Source organism: Sycon ciliatum, chromosome 6 (genome assembly GCF_964019385.1).
Source record: "Sycon ciliatum chromosome 6, ocSycCili1.1, whole genome shotgun sequence".
Taxonomy (NCBI): domain Eukaryota; kingdom Metazoa; phylum Porifera; class Calcarea; order Leucosolenida; family Sycettidae; genus Sycon; species Sycon ciliatum.
The window spans coordinates 25,059,346-25,078,378 of NC_088648.1; the positions used below are offsets into that span (position 1 = coordinate 25,059,346).

At 47.3% G+C, this 19,033-nt stretch overlaps 1 protein-coding gene across 1 annotated transcript; it reads left to right on the forward strand.

Moving 5' to 3' along the window:
• The first annotated feature begins 12,493 nt into the window (after positions 1-12,493).
• Positions 12,494-16,387, forward strand: LOC135820159 (uncharacterized). Its single transcript, XM_065333471.1, has 3 exons — positions 12,494-12,692; positions 15,311-15,514; positions 16,023-16,387. Exons 1-3 carry the CDS (start codon positions 12,494-12,496, stop codon positions 16,358-16,360), a joined length of 741 nt encoding a protein of 246 aa, XP_065189543.1. The 3' UTR covers positions 16,361-16,387.
• Positions 16,388-19,033: the final 2,646 nt, after the last annotated feature.

Consider the following 19,033-nt stretch of genomic DNA (forward strand, 5'->3'; position numbering starts at 1 on the left):
CAATTCGCGAAGCGCTGCGAGCAATGTGTCTTGAGATAAATCATTCGTTAGTTGAGCCGCGATCTCGTAGAGTCAAACGAATCCCAAATACAGGCAAGTAAAAAGGAAGAGAGATGGGAATTCCATGCGTGCATCTAGCAGTGGTATGCGAGTGTTGGCAGTAGCGGATGTGTAGCCACGGCGTTCTATTGGTATACATGTACATGTACATGTGCTTTCCAGCAATGTCAACTTGTAACCCGGTTTGAGAAGAGTCCATGTTACAACATCCACCTGTCCTAAAATCGTACTTGAAACATCATTCCTGGCATATTCTGGGTTCGATTCCGAACATATCTTTGTAAAATAATCTTCAGATACGCGAACGAACGTTTTGGAGACAGCAGCTTTAATACAGCAACAAGGAGGACTGATTTCGCTGTAAGCATTTCCTATTTGTCGACGTGCATGAGTATAATGACAAGCGATGATTGTAGGGCAAAAAGGAGAAAGAAAGAGAGGAATCTTCAGATATCAACTCGGTATCACGCGAGAGGGGCATGCCCGGTGGAGAACCACCTTTTGTCTTGAAAGCAGAGTATAGGGGTTACAAACGAAATCCGGTAGAACAAAAGTGATTAGATGTCTCTACTCACGAGTTTCATGCTGAAAACCAGTCATCTGGAGACTGGGGCCATAGTCGGGGATGTGTGGTCTTCTTCACTAAGTAGTACTTGTACAATCAAGAGTACATGAAAACAGTTCATGTACTCTTGATTGTATATATATTGTACATGTACAATGTACATGTACATGAACATGAAGGTGTTGTCCCATGCACATGGATAGAGTGTAGGGGTTATCGCCTCTATTCTCACCTATATCCGTTAGCTCTCACAAACAACTCAATAGCACTGTCCCATTGCCACGTCTACTCTTCACACATACATGTACATGTATGCACTAACTTCCACACTAGTATAAAATATCTAGGCCTGCTCATCGAGGATTCGATAGAAAATGCTGCTGTCTGATGATCGCTGAAGTGCGTGAAACTTATAATAATTCAAGTTACAGCTACCCAGCCTCTCGCCTCTGTTGCGTGTGTAGAGTATAGGGGTTATGTACTCTTCCTGAAAAGATTAAGGGCCTCTGTTAGTGCAATCGTCATGCGTGGTGTCGTCGACTCCTGCACTGTACATCTGTTTCCGATTTCACTTCACTATTGTGACAAACTGAAAGGAGGCAACTAACTACTTCTACTTGAGTTCTTTCCTTTCATACGACACGACTGTATGTTCGTTGCGTGAGTTGATCTGGGGAACCTATTAGTATTATGTGCACTGAGTTGCAATCGGAATTAGTGAGTTCAATCCTCTGGCAGCGTGCAAGGGAAATCGTCAGTCAGCCCTCAGCTAGAGCATCCTTGATTGGTGTTTGCCACTATTGGAGGAGATGAGCCGGTTCGTTGCCAAGCAGCATTGGCAAGCGGCCTGACCATGACGGCACTGTTTGGACTTGGGCAATTACGGCCGGAGCAGGCTCTCCTACACTGCACAATGCTAGCTTGGGAACACTGGCCTCTGGGACGTTACGTATGGTCCCATATGCAAGTTAAGTGAAAGGTGTCTGTATAACGTGGCGTCAAATTATTTTCGTCATGTGAGGAATTTTGTGTAGAATGCGATCACTGCATGTGGAAAGTGGAACGATCATTTCCAACATCATGTGGTCGACCCATACATGCAGAGGTTGACTGGAGTTGGAACCAACAATTACATGGTTATCCTGCACGCAATTGCTACTCCAGGTGTCTTGTATGTAGGATGATTGTACACGTCTGGACTGTAGCAAACGTGGCTCTGTAGGGTTACATTCTACCGGTGGTACTCATTGCAAATATAACGACAAACTTCATCACTGCAGAGGTGGAAATCCGCCTTTCATCACTGCAGAGCTAGAGCCAGAGGTGGACACCAGCCTTTCATCACTGCAGGGGTGGACATCAGCCTACCCGCGTAGGCTTCTCCTGCACTTACCAGCAACTGACACTGGCGAACCGCTCGGCTGTGTTTGCCTTGGTGCCCATGTGCCACACCGCGCATTGGCATCATGTTCAGAGAATCGAACAACTTGTGCATGACCCCGATGACAGAACCGAGAGCATGGATTCGTAGGACGCAAAATGCTCTCGGTTTCAGCGTCCATGCATGCCATGGGTCCTACTTCGAAATACATTTAGCTAGGATGTAAAAGGGACGTTAATTAATAATGAATTCTATAATTGAAAGGATCTCTCGATTATCCAATGTTCGTTCTGGTGCGTGTGTATCCCGGAGATGTACAAGTACAATGATTAAGTACTGTTAATGTATATCTTTGGAGTGTAGAACGTCCTTGAGAAGCCGATTTCACCTCTACTGGCTGCGAGTAATGATTACTGAGTTAGATTTGGTGTGACCTTCGTCCCCCCCCCCCCCCGATGCAGGATAGCCGTTGGTAACATTCGATTTGAGCTTGAAGATTGGCAAACAAAGCTGCTTGCTTGCGTAGACCTGGGTGCCATGGTCATAGGATTAAGTCCGCGAGTGGGAACGAGACTACACTTCGCAGGCAAACGAGCAAATACGATCATGCACTCGAACTCTCGCGTGAACAAAGCACAGCACGAAACAGTAGCACGTAGCCGATGAGATCACCTACACTACTACAGTCCCTTCACTCAAAACTGGCACCAAAAATGTACAGTGTTATTAGAAGGCCTCGTCTGCAGGGTCTTATAACGAGGGGGATGCATTGTACACGGAAATGCGGTAAACAAGAGATACCCTAATCGAACGGTTTCTGACATTTTTGAAGGGTGACTCTTGAGGCAATTGACTTTGCACAAAAGCGCACCCTACAAGTCGTACCGCCTTAATGTACACCGTTCAGAGAGTAGGCTCCGCGGTGGGAAATTCCGCTTTAGCAAGGCAGGGAGCCCTCTGATTAGGCATTGGCGGATAATGCTCGAAAAGGTGGCAGATTCTGCTCGAAAAGCAGTGAAATTGGCAGAACCATACAAATCTTATGGCGGGCAATTCCTCGAATTCTGCTCTATTTCTTTATCCACATTATGCCAAACATGCATGAAACCCACCAGAACAAGTACCGAATTCTGCCAATTTCTCTGCCGGCGTTATCCGCATATGCCTACCTCTGATCTTTATCAATTCACCCAACTGCTGAAAACACCCCTTGGCCAAGGCGTGCGTTCCTCAAGTCAGCTAGCATGAAACAAATTCTCTGACATGCTTCATACTCTCTGGCTGGATATAGATTTAAGATCATGTTTGCTAATACGTAACTACGAGGCACGCGATTATTGTCTTTCGTGATGGATCGATATTATAGATATGGTTTTGCGGATGATGAAGACTAAATTAGCTGCAATATCAGAATTCGGAAACGTACATGTACATGTACATGCAATTTATACATGCATGGCATGTTTGTGTGACTATCGTCATGTCCGCCAGCGACTTGATACTTCCATGAGCCCTGGAAACAATTTCTTGAGCGATTTTCTCCATGCAATCCGAATCAGAAGCGGTAGACGCCGATGATGTTACAGAGGAGGGAATCGCCACCGGCCCTTGTCGGTTTAGACATGCTGACAGGTCACTGGCGGTGAATGAGATCATCCAGGGGCTGCAGCGTCCCCTCCAGGTAAACAAAGGTATTTTCTAGTGATAGGTTGCTACCCGTGATAAACATCTGTCAGCCTGCAACCGTCCACTCACCATGTACACTAACCCTATTGCAGGTCCAGGGTACCGGGTCGAAGCAGCGATGTCGCACGAGCATAGGTTCCTGATTGGAGAATTTCGTCTAGGTGTCTCTTGGTACATCGAGCACCTCTTAACAAAGTGGCAAATTGCTTGACATGACTAGTAATCAGCCTTTATTCCTTTAACCGTCAGAATCTCTATGAGCAAATTATCAGGTTCCAGATTACTAGTATGTGCATCTCTTATGGAAATCCGAATGACTTCAAGTGTGAGGTTTTAAGGGCGTCAGCCATCCTACACTTGTGCCAGTGGTTGTGAGACTTATCCACTCACCCCCACCGTTAGGCGCTGCATCTGCCGCTAGGATTTACCGGGTGGTAGCGGCCGTCGTGAGTTCCCTTCGGGAACGGACACGATAATTTACTTTTTTTTTAGCCATCCTACACTACAGAGACAGGCCCCACTGTGCGGCCATGATGTCTGCACTCATCTGGACAGGATCGTTCGCTTGCCGTTGAGCCAGCACCACCTTCAAGCGCACTCGTAGTTTTTTTTAGGTCTACGTACTACAGCTCTATATCGATGACAACTCGAGCGTGAAATAAAAAAGAGAAAAGGCGCAAACCTTCACCATGCGCGTTCAGCTGTACGTAGTCTACGTGTAGATCGACGTAGTCTAGTCTTTTGTTTTTGCACTCGTAGTACCATCCATTTTTAAAGCACTTGTCTCCGGTATTGGGACCTTTGTAATCCAGCGGCACAACATAACCATGTACGAGGACTCATACAATGTACACGTGCACTGTACATGTAGAGCAGCAAGGCATCAAACAAATTATAGGGTGACCTGAGAGGAGGACTAGAAAAAAGCAAATTGGCCGTTACCAATTTTCATCCTGCACTCAAGCTCACGCGATGCCGGCCTGGAAATCACCTTTCGCGCTCCGTTCGTGCTGAAGCACTCGCTCTGCACGGATTTCCATATGAGGCTATTACTCTCGTTCACGTTCTCAGCTTCGCTGAGCAGTAGGTGTCGGAGAACGCAGACTCATGATGCGGGGGAGACGATTCCTATGACTATGTTAATGATGTGCACTACATGAAAGGAATGACAAAGAGTTGGCACTCACACAAGACGCCATCATCTCATGCCATGAAAAATATGGAATGGAAGCAGCTAAAAATTACCGGTAAGTAGTAGAAATCATCTTCATTTTCCCTATTAAAGCCGACCATCGTTCGACTTGAGCTACATGTACATACTGGTACACGCGGACACGGTGAACGTGTACATGCAGTGAAAAGGGTCAAAGAAATCTAGTTAGCCTCCCATGACCTTGGTGACTTCACCTGTCGGACAGTGTCCGGAGTACTATGTTGTAGATGCTAGCAGGCACTCAAGCAAGCGCTCACACACCAACACGGGTGAACTGGCCGCACCATGTACCATGGCCTGGCGTAGGACATCGCCTGAGCTTGATACAGTGTAGTTGCATTAGTTGGATTCTAAAAGTCCAGGGTGCCCATTGAATTTGGGGAGTTTCCCAGAAAGGAATAAGAACAGTTCATTTAGCTAATGATGACCCTCAGATAAATACCGAGTGCTGTCAGAACTGAGATCGTCTTCGTGTTACAGCACTCAGTTAGCTGACCACATATGTCCATCAATTCTGCATCAGCACAGTAGCACAGTACAGCCGTAGTAGGGTCTAAGTAGACACTGTAAATAGGGATGACAAACTGCTAATACCAGGTGCCATCCCACACATACATGTACATGTACATGTATGTGTACAAATACATCCACTTGATTGTAGTCACAAATCAAACCGGGCCTAATCTAGGCCACTGTAATAATGATAGCTCTTTTCTGCCTGATTCCAGCACGTGGGTGCTGGGTGGGCATTGGCGGATAATCCTGGAAAAGGTGGCAGATTCTGCTCGAAAAGCAGTGAAACAGGCAGAACCATACAAACCTTATGGCGTGCAATTCCTCGAATTCTCCTCCATTAAATTTTCTTTATCCATATACCAAACATGCATGAAACTTACCAGAAGAAGTACCGAATTCTGCCAATTTTTTCTGCCGGCATTATCCGCATATGCTTAGTGCTGGGTATAGGGAAGGACAGGATCATCAAGCTCTATTCAGGTACTTTGTACGTGTGTCTCACAAACATACAGCGTTGGCAATTGAAATCCGACCACCTGAGTGGTTCGCTCACATCGCAAAGAATGTGAAACCACCGCTTAGGGGGTCGGATTTCAGTTGGCAGCACTGTACATTACATACACATACTGTTACATGAACATGTAGCTGAATTCATACACGTGATAATTATAGTGTTCACCCACTAGGCAAGTTCTGAGAGAGTCTGATGTAACTTGTACTCTATGTCCACGATCACGCCGTCTACCAACGGGCCAGCATGTACTCGGAGTGGCAGGATATTGAGAGCTTCTTGAGGTCACCGGCACCACCTGCGGACAAACTCTGCCAATGCTTGCCCTTAGCACAGGGGATTATTGGCACAGTGTCCTACCATACAAGGTTTAACACTAATGACCAGGCACAACCATGTACATTTCCCCGGTGCACTGCTTTTACTATTGTTATGTCCTACAATTTATATCAATCTCCAAATTCTCCATTATCGTTTTCGAAGGTGCTTTCCTATTGGATGCACATGTTAATTTCTTCTTCGTACCGGCGCGCATGGGACATGAGTAACGATGAATCCGATACCCTCGGTCGGAGGAGTTACTTCTGCCCCGCCCCCACTTCCATCCAATTGCCACCGCCCCCACTGTGCAGCATCTGATGGTTCTGTGATGGTATTTAAAGTAAAAAAAGAAAGTTAAAAGAACAGGATTGTACACTATGACGTTACATGTGCGAACCAATCGTTTAAACCAGAAACGTCAAAAGAGTACTCTACCTAGCCGAGACGAGAGAGCGTAATCATGTGACTCAATCTCCCTTATCAGGTCTCCTCAGCCAAGCTCAGAGTTACTGGTTCCGTGCAGTCTGAGAAATTTGAGATTTCCAGATCGCCTGTGTTATCTTCACTTTCACCACCCAAAGGGCGTAGCCTTTCCAGACATTTTATTCACTGCTGGCCTCTACACGTACATGTACTCGTACATGGGCAGAAGTTGGAAGAAAAAGGATTTAAGAAAACAATTCAGGCTAGAGTACCTACAAGTACATTGTACATGACTATCAGGACGACATCCAGGAGCGATCAAAGAATACACGACTGACGTTAGGAGAAGTCTAAAGCTCCCCTAGCATATTGAGGGTTAGAACCGGGTTCAACGCCCATATGCTGGTTCAGATGGTCCCAACGGACCGAGGCTCTGCCAACCGTGGATGGCAGTAGTCAGGTCACTGCTTCCGAGCACAGTGTCCTTGTTTCATGCTGTCAATCTAACAACATGGTATCTGCATGTACATGTACCTGTACAATCCTGTACTTGTGCATGTATGTACATGTAGATCTGTGAGTAACCTGGTAACGCGGATGAGAGATTGTCTTTGCTATGTGCCCATGTTTGCCCTGGAGTGGTGAACACAACTGATAAAATCGTTTGGTTCGATGTGATATGTATGCAGAAAAATGCTCCCAACAGCCGTTTTCCCAGTGCGTTCGACGCAAAGTGCTCTGACGTTCTTCTTATCAGAGCACTTCATGTCGTGTCAATCATCGCTCCATTTGACAGGCGCCATCTGTTTACTCCTGCTCCTGTCGAACCTTCTCTTTACATGTTCTGTCATACTACCGCAAAAATACTGCACATGTACAGTGTACTGCATATACAATGTACATTGTATATGCCGGTACATTGTACTTGCAACCTGGAATTAAGTGGCTGCTTTCAATAAAATACATGGATGCAGTGAATGGGATTGTCGGTCTTGGACCATTTTGTGGTGGGTCTGATCTACTCACCTCCCACCGCTTCAGGAGCTGCATCTGCGCCTTGATCCTAGAGGGCGGTGGCGTTCCTGCGGATGCGGAAATCTCCGTCTCCAACTGAGTGACCGCGTCTCACGTGAACCGTGACATTTTTTCAATAAAGGACAGTGAGGACTCATAAGGCGACTCTTTAAAGTTCTCAACTCAACGCAACGCTAAGACGCAAAGCATACTTTGAAACCAAAATACATGTGCGAGATAAAACATGGACCATGCCAGAAAAGCAGGGTGTAAAAGCAATGACAGAGGACAACACGAACACAAAATGTCCATAGTTACATACCGTTACCGGTACAAGCATACTGTATATGATGGCAAACACTGGATGCTGTAATGGCATATCCGCTGCATTCTGACTTGAGCTGACTCAGCATTTGCCCTTTTGTTGTTGCTGTTGTTTATTTTATTTTATTAAAGGATGGTCCACGCCTCGTACTGCTCTTTTCTCTCCGAAACTCAACACTCGCAAGCCAGATACGAAAGAAAGAAAAGATCTTCAGTCACACCAGGACTCGAACCAGAGAACTCGCTATTCGCGAGCAATGCTCTAACTAACTGAGCTACAGTATGACTCTTATCCACAGTGATGGCAAATCTATCCTTCTTCGATCAATCAATATCTGGCTTGCATCATACAGGCAACTCACACGTTTCGGAGAGAAAAGAGCAGTACGAGGCATGTGGCCTCTAATTTCCTGTTTATAATAGTCCAAATTTGAAATGCTCCTAAAGAAGATGGATGCTTAGATGCATGTACATGTAAGTCTCCTACTTCTTTTCTGCAGGTACCACGGTACATAGCATACCATGTTCATCTCGGATACTCCCTGCTGAGTCTGTGTGCCACTCGACAACGTACGGTGCGTTCTGCGGCTGTATTCAGTCGCCACGGCAACCATTGCGTCCCGTCATAGTCTCTGCCAGTGACGTCAACCGCAGTGTGACGTCACCAGACGGGTATTTGCTGTTCGTGCGGTGCATGGCGGACGCAGCAAACCCTTCCCTGCTAGTGCCGCCCAAGTTTCGCTGCGAGCCAACTCCCACTCCCAAGCGTAAGTACATGTACAATCATGTACATATATGTAGAACTAGAATTTGTAACATGGGAAATTGTGGGCACAAGTTATGCGATCGAGTACACCAACTAAACCAGATTTTGAACAGTCAGACGTGCACAATCTAGCACAAAACTGACAAGGAGTACTGAGACATTCCACGGCATGAACGTCAGCTTGAGCACTACTCAATAGCGCTAACCGACGGCCTTCCAACTTGGAAAGTTCATTGATATTAATGCTAATTCCAAAGATGGGAAGACTAGCGCCATCGAGCCGAGCACAAGCTACATTCCAAGACTTTATGGAATTAGTCCTAATATCACTGAACCTTCCAAGTTGGAAGGCCCTTGGTTAGCGCTATCGAGCAGTGCTCAAGCTGACTTTCATGCCGTGGAATGTCTCAGTACTCCTTGTCAGTTTTGTGCTAGATTGTGCACGTCTGACTGTTCCAAAATCTTGTTTAGTTGGTGGACTCGATCGCATAACTTGTGCCCACAATTTCCATTATTACAATTTTTGTCCTTGGCTCACCATCTGAGAACTAGAATTTGTATTGTACTAGTATTTGAATCCATTGTGTTTGTTTTTGGCGGTAAAAGAGGCTTTTGATACTCTGTAGAACTAGAATTAGTTTCCTTGTTGCATTACAAAGTACATGTACATACGATCGGTTCCAGAGAATGTATTAAAAAAGGAGAAGGGTTGGTGCTGTGGGCGAGACCTCAATCGTCAAAATTTCCGGGCACATGGACATTCTGTGTTGTTCTCTTTTAGCAGTACTTGTAGTGTGTTGAGGGTTTTTTTAGGAAAGTTTCATTATCCATAACACCTCATGTGGTAGCATTGCGCCTGCCAAGGTACAATTTTTATTTTTTTATTTTTTTACTAAACGCCATGCGGTGCACGCAATGGGAACATGCAGCAGCCATGGTGATGGGGGCCAGGCGCTCCGTCGACCAACTGGTCTCGACATCGTCCCGCTCTGGACGCACCAGATAACATTTTTTATTGGAAGTATGACTATGAGGGAAAGAGAAAGAACAGGGGGAGCGGGTGGGGGTAGATTGAGAAAGAGAGTGTACATGTACATGAGAGCGTGTAGTTCAGCAAGTTCATGTAGCAGGTTTACAAGGCGTCGGTTGCTTGCATCCAGTTGCTGGACAACAGGTGATGGTGGACCATCTTCTTGAACTGCAGCAACCCGTCCTTGTATGGCTGCTGTGCGAGGATTCTCCGAGGCAGGGAGTTCCATGCGCTCAGCACGCAAGCAGGGAAAGTCTTGGCCATGGTTGAGCGGGAACGGCGAGGTAGGCTACATGCCAAGGGAAAGTCGTGTGACTGGCGTCGCTGGGCGGAGAGACGGGTGTTGGGGGTTTCATCCGCCAGCTGGAGTGGTTTGGGCATAATCGCTTTCAAGGGGCTCGTCGGTGGAAGGAAGCAGAGCTTGTACAGGAGGCTCAGGGCCGCCACCCTGCGCGTATGCTCCAGGCTTGGTACGGAGACTCCAGGGCCTATCAGCTTTAGTGCCCTGCGTTGTACTGCGTCCAGGCGGGCCAGTGGAGCCCCCATCCAGACCAGGCAGCAGTACTCCATGGTTGGCTGTATGAAGCCGTTGTAAACAGCAATACGGCCAGGTGCTGTCAGAAGTGGCGCCACCTTCCGGAGAAAGTGGAGGCGTTGGAGGGCCCTGGTGGCAACCTGGTGTATGTGGGCCGAGAATCGCAGCCAATGCACCAATAGATATCATCGTTGTAGGATACAGTCTACAATCAGGGCCAGTCAGGACAGCTTTAAAACAGTCCATTCACCAGGTGCACAGTAGTACATGTATACACGGATACAGGAGATGGAAGGCTATTTCGCTACTAGCACATTACCATACCATCTCCAGTGGGCTAATTCCGTGCCTGGTACAAGATCTCACCCATCGCGGGACTTTCAAAGTGGCGCGTAATAATTTACATGTAGAGTATGGGGACACGGGCTCTTGGGGAAGAGCACCAATCGGAAATGTAGCTACTTTAGCTGAGACGATTTGCCATTGTTCATCGTATACGCTATTAGTAACATGGAATATGGCAACTTAGCCAATTAGGCCAATTGTAAAACTTCAACCATAAAAGGTAAGGATCCACACGCCAGAGTTGGAACAAGATAAGAGAGAACACATTCACGGAGCTCAGAATGGCCACAAAGCACTTTCGAACACTTGCGCCGTATATCATGGCCTGTCTTTGGGAAGATGCCCCTTGAAATGGTCTGAAAATGCCGCCGACTTCGAAGGTAAACATCTTGTTCCGGAATGTGACAATCTGCAAAGAAAGCGCTGACGACTCGCGACTTAGCGTACCTACTTCAAAGCCCTTTTGGAATTTTGGATTGTAAACGACCATAAACGTTGTGACGGAAATATGTCACAAGTGAAATTAAAAAGAGAGGACCAAAGGTTTACAAGTTTTCAGTTTTGTGCTAATTGTTGCACGTTTTGACTCACCCGAATCGTGCTTATACATGGCACTGTTAGTGCTGGACAAAAAAACGGATAACTTGATAAACCTTTGCTCCTCTCTTTAGTGTAACTTGTAGTTCCTTGGTCCTTTTTATTTTCTATAAATTAATCCTTGGCTGTCCATCCGAGTCCATTCCTCCCTTTTTACTTGTAATTTTAGTCCTTGGCCCTCCATCCCAGTCTCATCTGCACACGTCCATCGTAATATTGTACATGTTCAGGTGGTATTGGTACAAGTCCTCTACAAAATGTGTATGTAGATGGACATGTACATCTGTGCTTGTACTACGTCTATTCACATATTGGGTTGGTAGTGACTCAAAAATAGACTTGGTTCATACATGTAGTAGGGACCGGCGGATTCTGCTCGAAAAGGTGGCAGATTCTGCTCGAAAAGCAGTAAAATTGGCAGAACCATACAAACCTTATGGCGGGCAATTCCTCGAATTCTGCTCCATTTCTTTATCCACGTACCAAACTCGCATGAAACTTACCAGAAAAAGTACCGAATTCTGCCAATTTTTCTGCCGGCAGAATCCGCTGGACCCTAGTTCATAGTCTGTGCACTGTGTACCGTTTTGCTCAAAGGAACACTCTTCTCTTGTACATCCAATGTCCGGACAGTGGACGAAGTCAACCGCGCAGACACGAATGAAAGCGTAGAAGCGATAAGAAAGTAAAGATCGTATGGGCACAATCTTGGTGTTGCTGGCACGAACTCTGGGGGGAAGGGCGTGTGAATGACAGCATTCGCAGCATCGGATAGACTCAATCGGTAGCAGAGGGGTCACTAACGTTTCCGTTCAGCTAGTAAACATCCGCTGAGATACACATACACATACCATTATGTACATGTGCTTCAGCGTCCACATCAATACCACACTATTCATCTTGGCTGCGATGTAAGAAGACGTTAGGGTCTGTTGGGAATGCCCAAGTAAAGTTATAAAAGACAGTACAACGACTAAATACCACACTAAAATAATATCAAGAGTGCATTGGGTATCAAGAGTGCATTGGGTATCAAGAGTGCATTGGGTATCAAGAGTGCATTGGGTATCAAGAGTGCATTGGGTATCAAGAGTGCATTAACATTTGATGTACTATTGGTAATATGCCTGTACCCTATTGGCGCGGTGTTTGATCACAGCTCGGCGGTGTATCTTCTCTGCTGAAACTCTGCCACAAGCCATAAGAATGTCCCAAGACATGCTGATCTTCGACTCAGGTTCCAGTGTGGCCCAGAACGAGTCCTACCCGTCTGGAACGAAGTTGAGCATTTCTGCTTGCAAGTACCCGTGGACACTACAGCGTGTACGCACTAGTGTTGATCCTGTTCTGACTTGTGTGGATGGACAGTGGACATCATATGGACATGGATCACCGCTATGCCAAGGTGAGTAATAATAAAATAAAGCTGATGATGAATAGAATAAGCGATTTGGACGGTTGAAGTAGACGAAGTCGGTGGCTTCTTGCCGAACCATTCTGGCAGGTTTTTATTTTATTTATTTTTTACTAAATACCACAGTACCATCGGATGCTGCACAGCGGGGGCGGTGGCATATTGGATGGAAGTGGGGCGGGGCAAAAGGAACTCCTCCGACCAAAGGTCTCGGAATTACTCCTGTGCGCCGATACATAGGAGAAAAGAAACATGTGCATCCAAGAGAGAAGCACCGGCTTTGCAAACGATGATGGGGAGAATTTGAGATTGAGATAGGACAAAACAATAGTAAAAGCAGTGCACCGTAGGAAGATGGAGAGAACTGATAATCGGATTTTAAGGCTGAGCGAAGGGGATCAAAGAGGGGTAGAAGGGAGCTGGAGTGTGGTCAGTATAATTAGGCTGGTATGTTGGCTGCGATGGAGAGATCGTAGCCTGTCTGTGGCCCACTCCCACTTGCTGCGCCGCAAGTGGTCATTGACATTTTTCTTGAACGTATGCATACCTCTGCGAGAAGGGGGAGACTGCAGAAGGGTAGGTGGGAGCTGATTCCACGTTGCGATGAGGGAGTGGGGAAATGAGCGGAGCGTGTTGTTTCGTGACTGAGGAGGAAGAATACTGGTGAGTTGTGATGGATGATGTGTTGCAGATCTGTTGTCGCACGAGTAGACATGCAGCATTGCGGTGCGGCTGCTGATGGTGGCAGAATGGCTATCACCATTTCCGGACCCTCCACAAAGTGCAGCTTGTACAGAAAGCAGAGCCCTGCTACGGTACGGCGAATGTCGAGGCTCGGGAGGTATGATCCACCTCCAATTATGTGCAGGGCACGGCGCTGGATGGCAGTGAGGTGGGCCAAGGTGGTGGAGGCTGCGCTCATCCACACCAGCATGTCATACTCTAACACAGGGCGGACAAAGCCACGGTACACGATTGCCCGGTGCTTTGGGTCTAGCACAGCCGATGCCTTACGGAGGAAGCCGAGCCGCTGGGCTCCGCGTACTGCAAGCTGTCGGATATGGCTGCGGAATGCCAGCTGCCTGTCGAAGGTGACGGCAAGAAGCTTGACCTCCTCTACTTCTGTTGCGACTGCTCCTGGGAAGCGTATTGCGTTCGGGGGGGGGGGGGGGGGGTAGCGAGCGGTGGTGGCTGATGGTCAATGCCTGCGACTTTGTGGGCTCAGAGTCAAACTTGATCTTCCATCTGCTCCCCCATGCTGCCAGTGAGTCTACTGCCTGCTGGAGGATTGCTGTCTCTTCTGGCAGTCTGAGTCGGGTGGTGATGCACTTGTAGAGAGTTGTGTCGTCGGCGTATACAGCCAGCTTCGCCCCATCAGGCAGGTGGTCTTCTGCGTCGTTGACGTACAGAAGGAAGAGGGTGGGGCCGAGGATGCTGCCCTGCGGCACGCCAGATTGGATTCGGTCCGTCGGTGAAGACTGGCCGCCTATGACGACACGGACGTGGTGGTCTGTCAGGTAGGAGCCAGCCAAGGAGGAGGCCACTTATGCCGCATCGCTCAGCCTTGTGGAGGACGCCGTTGTGCGAGACCTTGTCGAAGGCCCCGGCAATATCTACTGCGAGTACCCTGACGAGGCCTTCACCGGCAGCTGCAAGGCTCCACTCATGCTGAAGAGCAATCAGCAGATCATTTCCCCAGTCCAGTGCGAAAGCCAAACTGCCTGTGAGAAAAGATGTCCTTCTTCTTCAGGAAGTTGGACAGGCTGCGGTTCACGATGGACTCCATACACTTAGACATTATGGGCAGTAGCCAGTAGTGATATCGGTCGGTAGTTTCGGGGGTTCGACTTGGGGCCTTTCTTGTGCACCGGTACGACGTTGGCAACTTTCCACATGGCAGGTTGATGACCACTGCAGAAGCACAGGGTAAACAGCTTGGATAGGGGCAGCGCCAGAGAGTCGGCACATTTTCTCAGCACTCTAGCGGGTACTGCATCAGGCCCTGTGGCTTTACTTGGATTCAGGTAGCGGGACCTTGCATTGGCAGATTCAACCAGCTTCTCGTCTGCTTCGCATGGAAATCTGAAGCTTGGCAGGAAGCGTTCCTCCCAGTAGAAGCAAGAAGACTCGTCTACTATTACCACCGAAGTCGCTACTCAGTCTCAGTTCGTACCCATTTTGTAAACGGCGCTTTCGCTGACTTGGTTCGCGAATACCGTTGAACACTAATCCTTGGAAGTACAATGTAGGTAAAATGGATAAATCGGAGTGCAATGTACCGTCATATTTGATCACCAGTTTGTACTCTCCACAACGATGTTACAAGCTTTCACAAAAACATTGTTTTGTGTACAGTTTCGATTAGTGGGACCATTGTTATTAGGCTAGGGCCTGTTTTGGACTTCCCACTCTAAATAAAGAATACAAACAAACAACAGTACTAAAATTCTAACGATGGTCGCCAGACGGAAAGTCTGACAAAATCACCGGGTTGGGTGTGATAATGCACTGCCTACTGTGGGCGAGTTGCTTGCAAACGGATTACGAGATTCGATACTGTGATGTATTAGGTGGTGGTACTGTGTCGGCAATCATTTCCTCCCATGCAGCATGTCGGCTGGATGCCCAAGGACAAGACTATGCCGCAAAAAGACACCTTGTCGTGGAGAGCAACGCCACAGCTTACGCAATTGGGTCCAACCTGCAACTGAAATGCAAGAAACACTTCGTTCAACATGGTGACGTGAACGTCCCTTGCTATCGACGTCCCGAGGACAACACGGCCGTATTTGGACAGTTTCCCAGATGCGAACGTAAGCTTAAATGTGTCTATAGATAGGTTCAAACTAGTATGTAGGCGCCTTCATCGGAACCATGGATTAGTTGCATACTTTGAGTATCTTGTAAGGACTGTTCCGAAAGGTCCAAGAGCGCTCAACATCCTGATGTGGAGGCTTCCGTACAGACTTTAGGGCGAGAGGAAACTTGGAATGGCAACTCAGCTTTTAAAATAATACAGACAGCAATGGCATGGACATACATGTGCAGCTCATGATGCCCTGTTGTACCAAGCTCGCTGTGTTTCTCGCAGTTAGAGCACACCACTTTGATCGGTTCGGCCAGTAACTCGGAGCTCCGCTGACGAGATCTAACAAGATCGAAACAGCTTTAGCTGTCCGGAGATTGCGCAGGTCATGATGTGGCTGTTGGAGATACAGAAAACAATCTAGACCTCATCATTGCACAGTGCTTTCTCAAGACGTGGGTTTGTGCATTGAACGTCTTACATGTTTTGTCTTCATTCCTTGTCCCGTGCAACAGAGATCCTGTGCGATATGACGGATATCTCGAGACTCGGTATGACGACGGTGACTGGTCGCAGGATGAGAGGATTCGTTCGTGTCGGCAAGACGGTGAACATCACCTGCTCCAGTCCGATTACGACGCTGTCACGTGACCAGTATCATCACCACCCGCATGCTACTGGGCAGCGTCTGCGTCACCATGGCAAAAACATGGAGGTGACCTGCTTTCCACAGCATCACGTGACAGGCAATGGCACTGCGCAGAACTGGCTGGGAAGGTTTCTGGTGTCGTCCCCGAACGAAGCAGAAGAAAACAGTCTGAACGCTGCTGCTATGGTGATGAATTGCCCATAACTTCAAGAAGGAGCAATCCTCGTCTTGTCTGCATACTACATGTACATGTACATGTATCTGCTGGTGACATTCGTCCTAAAATTGACCCCGCTTGTTTTTCATGATCCATTGCTTATTGCCTCCCCGGGTAATTTCCATCTAGCTGTGTCTGGCTAGTATCAGTTCTATCACACTTATCAATCTTCCTTACTAGAGAGGTTGCGCACAACGAAAATTCGTAGCACCGTAAGGAATTGTTTTAAAGAAAGAAGCTATCGAATATTCGTAAAGAAAGGAAAAGGATAAAATGTTACGAGTTATGACAAACTGTCCATCAACGTAACCAGATCTTATACAGTCAGCGATTTGTCGCACTCGCTGACTGTATAAGATCTGGTTACGTTGGTGGACAGTTTGTCATAACTCGTAACGTTTTGTCCTTTTCCTTTCTTCATCATAACTATTATTGGCTCACCATCCGAGTTCAAATATTCGTAAACCGTGAGGCTGCGCACAACGCGTGAACTTTTTCGTACTGGGTCAACGCGGCGGCCGCGCGGGTGCGAAGAGTCAAGACAGGGCCTAGGGAGTTGTAACTCCAGGTAACGAAACAATTCATCATCATAATTATATCAGCTCTGTTTCGGTCGCGTTTGGACGGATCTTCGTAGCAACTTTCGTTACTTAAACCCGAACAGTCATAATCTAACGAATTTTCGTTGTGCGCAACCTCTCTATTGCCGGCGCCGTATTGGCGTCACGCCATCGTGGATTAAAAGAATAAAATAAAATAAATTCACGGTTCGCGTGAGACTCGGCTGGAAGCCGGGCTTTCCGCATCCGTAGGAACGCCACCACCCTTCAAGGATCAAGGCGCAGACGCAGCTCCTAAAGCGGTGGGAGGTGAGTAGATCAGCTCACCAGCAAGTGGTCAAAGACCGAAAATCCCATTCACTGCATCCATGTTTTCCTCGTGCCAGGCCACGAGTTCCCAAATAACTGTGGGTCGCAGCACGGCTGGAAAAAAATCCTTCTGCTTCCAAGCAGGACTTGAACCTGGTACCCTCTGTTTCTCAATCATGATCTTAGACCATCCCACTATGCCTGCCTGCATCCCACTATGCCTGCCTGAATAAGAATAATAAATAATAAAATTCGTGCAGAAGAACGACTCTCTCTCTCTCTTCTCTATGATCGTACACCACGCCGATGTCCATTCCGATCACCATAGCTCTCATTGTGCAGCCGTCTGAAAATGCACAGGCGTGCACATACATTAGACTGTAGCTGCTCTCCAGTCTCTTCGTCGTTTAGCTATCCATTGCCATTGGCTACCGCACCGCGTGGAGTTGCCGCAGTAGAGTTACAATTGCTGTTGTGGAGGAATTCCTTGACGTTTCCAAGCGGCATGACGCATGTGCGGCCAATCTATCTGTATGTGTCACCAACGCAATCTGCGGACCGAACTGCTTCGTCCTTTGTGGACCCATCAGGGTAGCACAGAGAAAATGAGGCCGAACCTGGTAGCAATGAAAAACTCATTTTCGAAAGCCAAATTTAAACCAGGCCCGAACGTACGTTGCGAGTATCTGTCCCCATGTGGAAGGTACAAGTACATATACATGTACATGTACCTACATTATAGATCCTACTCATTGATGTACATGTACATGACATGTATAATTTGTTGTTCACTTGCACTGGTTGGACATTGCCTCTTTCCTTTACACATTTTGATGCTGAGATTATCTATAATATGAAGGTGCGGTGATATCACTGCTAGCAATAATTCCGAGTCGCCACCCATCGCAACCCTCACTCGCTCCCTCCCTTAGCTGTAACTTCAAGTTTGTGTGTGTATTTGCTTGATTATATTATTTATATGCTCTTCCTTGACTGCGTTCGCTCTGCGAGCATGATAAATCCCATTCTACTCACCTCCACGCGGCTTTAGTTAATCTGTTCGTGGTTAAGACGTAGCCTCGACCGTTTTCCCCGAAGTGCCTTCAGGAAAGGCCATTGGCTTTGGTACATGAAAGAAAATGATGCAAGGCTCAGTCGCTGTGTTTCTTTCAGTTTCAGTACATGTAAGTGCACTCTGACTTTGATGCTTTTAGCTGGTGTACATGTAGAGTGGGAATGCTTTGTTCTTCACTGGGCTTCATTGTGATCGGTTTGGTCAGTGATTCTGAGTCCGCTGGGAAAACCCATGGTCAAAACCCTGCCCGGAGATTGAGTATGTCACAGTGACTGATGAAATTAAAATTTTATTCCCTAGTGAGTACTAGTGGAGAAGGTGTTCAGGTTTACAAAGTGTCCCATCCTCCTGTCCGGTGCAGGTGTACCGTGTGACAGCCAGTGTGAGACAGGCAGTCATGTGACAGGCAGTCATGAGACAGGCAGTCATGAGACAGGCAGTCATGAGACAGGCAGTCATGGATTGAGCATAATATTATTGAGATACATGTACATTGTACGTGTTCAAGTAAATGAGGGCGTATTTGTTTTGACATTCTGATCATAGTCCGCGCACCAATGACAGCTGATATCCGCTAGAGGGCTTACAAGAGCCTCATCATCTCCACCACTGAGACGCCAATTCTATCCCTCAAGCGGATGCATATGGCTCTTCGTGCTAGAGTCTTGAGGTCTAGGTGTTCTATGAGTGCTTTTCAAGTCACTACAACAATGAAG

Coding starts and splice junctions, on each gene's coding strand:
- LOC135820159 (XM_065333471.1), top strand. CDS start 12,494: ATGTCCCAAGACATGCTGATCTTCGACTCAGGTTCCAGTGTGGCCCAG. Junction 12,693..15,310: donor TGGATCACCGCTATGCCAAG/GTGAGTAATAAT, acceptor CCTCCCATGCAG/CATGTCGGCTGGATGCCCAA. Junction 15,515..16,022: donor ACAGTTTCCCAGATGCGAAC/GTAAGCTTAAAT, acceptor CCCGTGCAACAG/AGATCCTGTGCGATATGACG.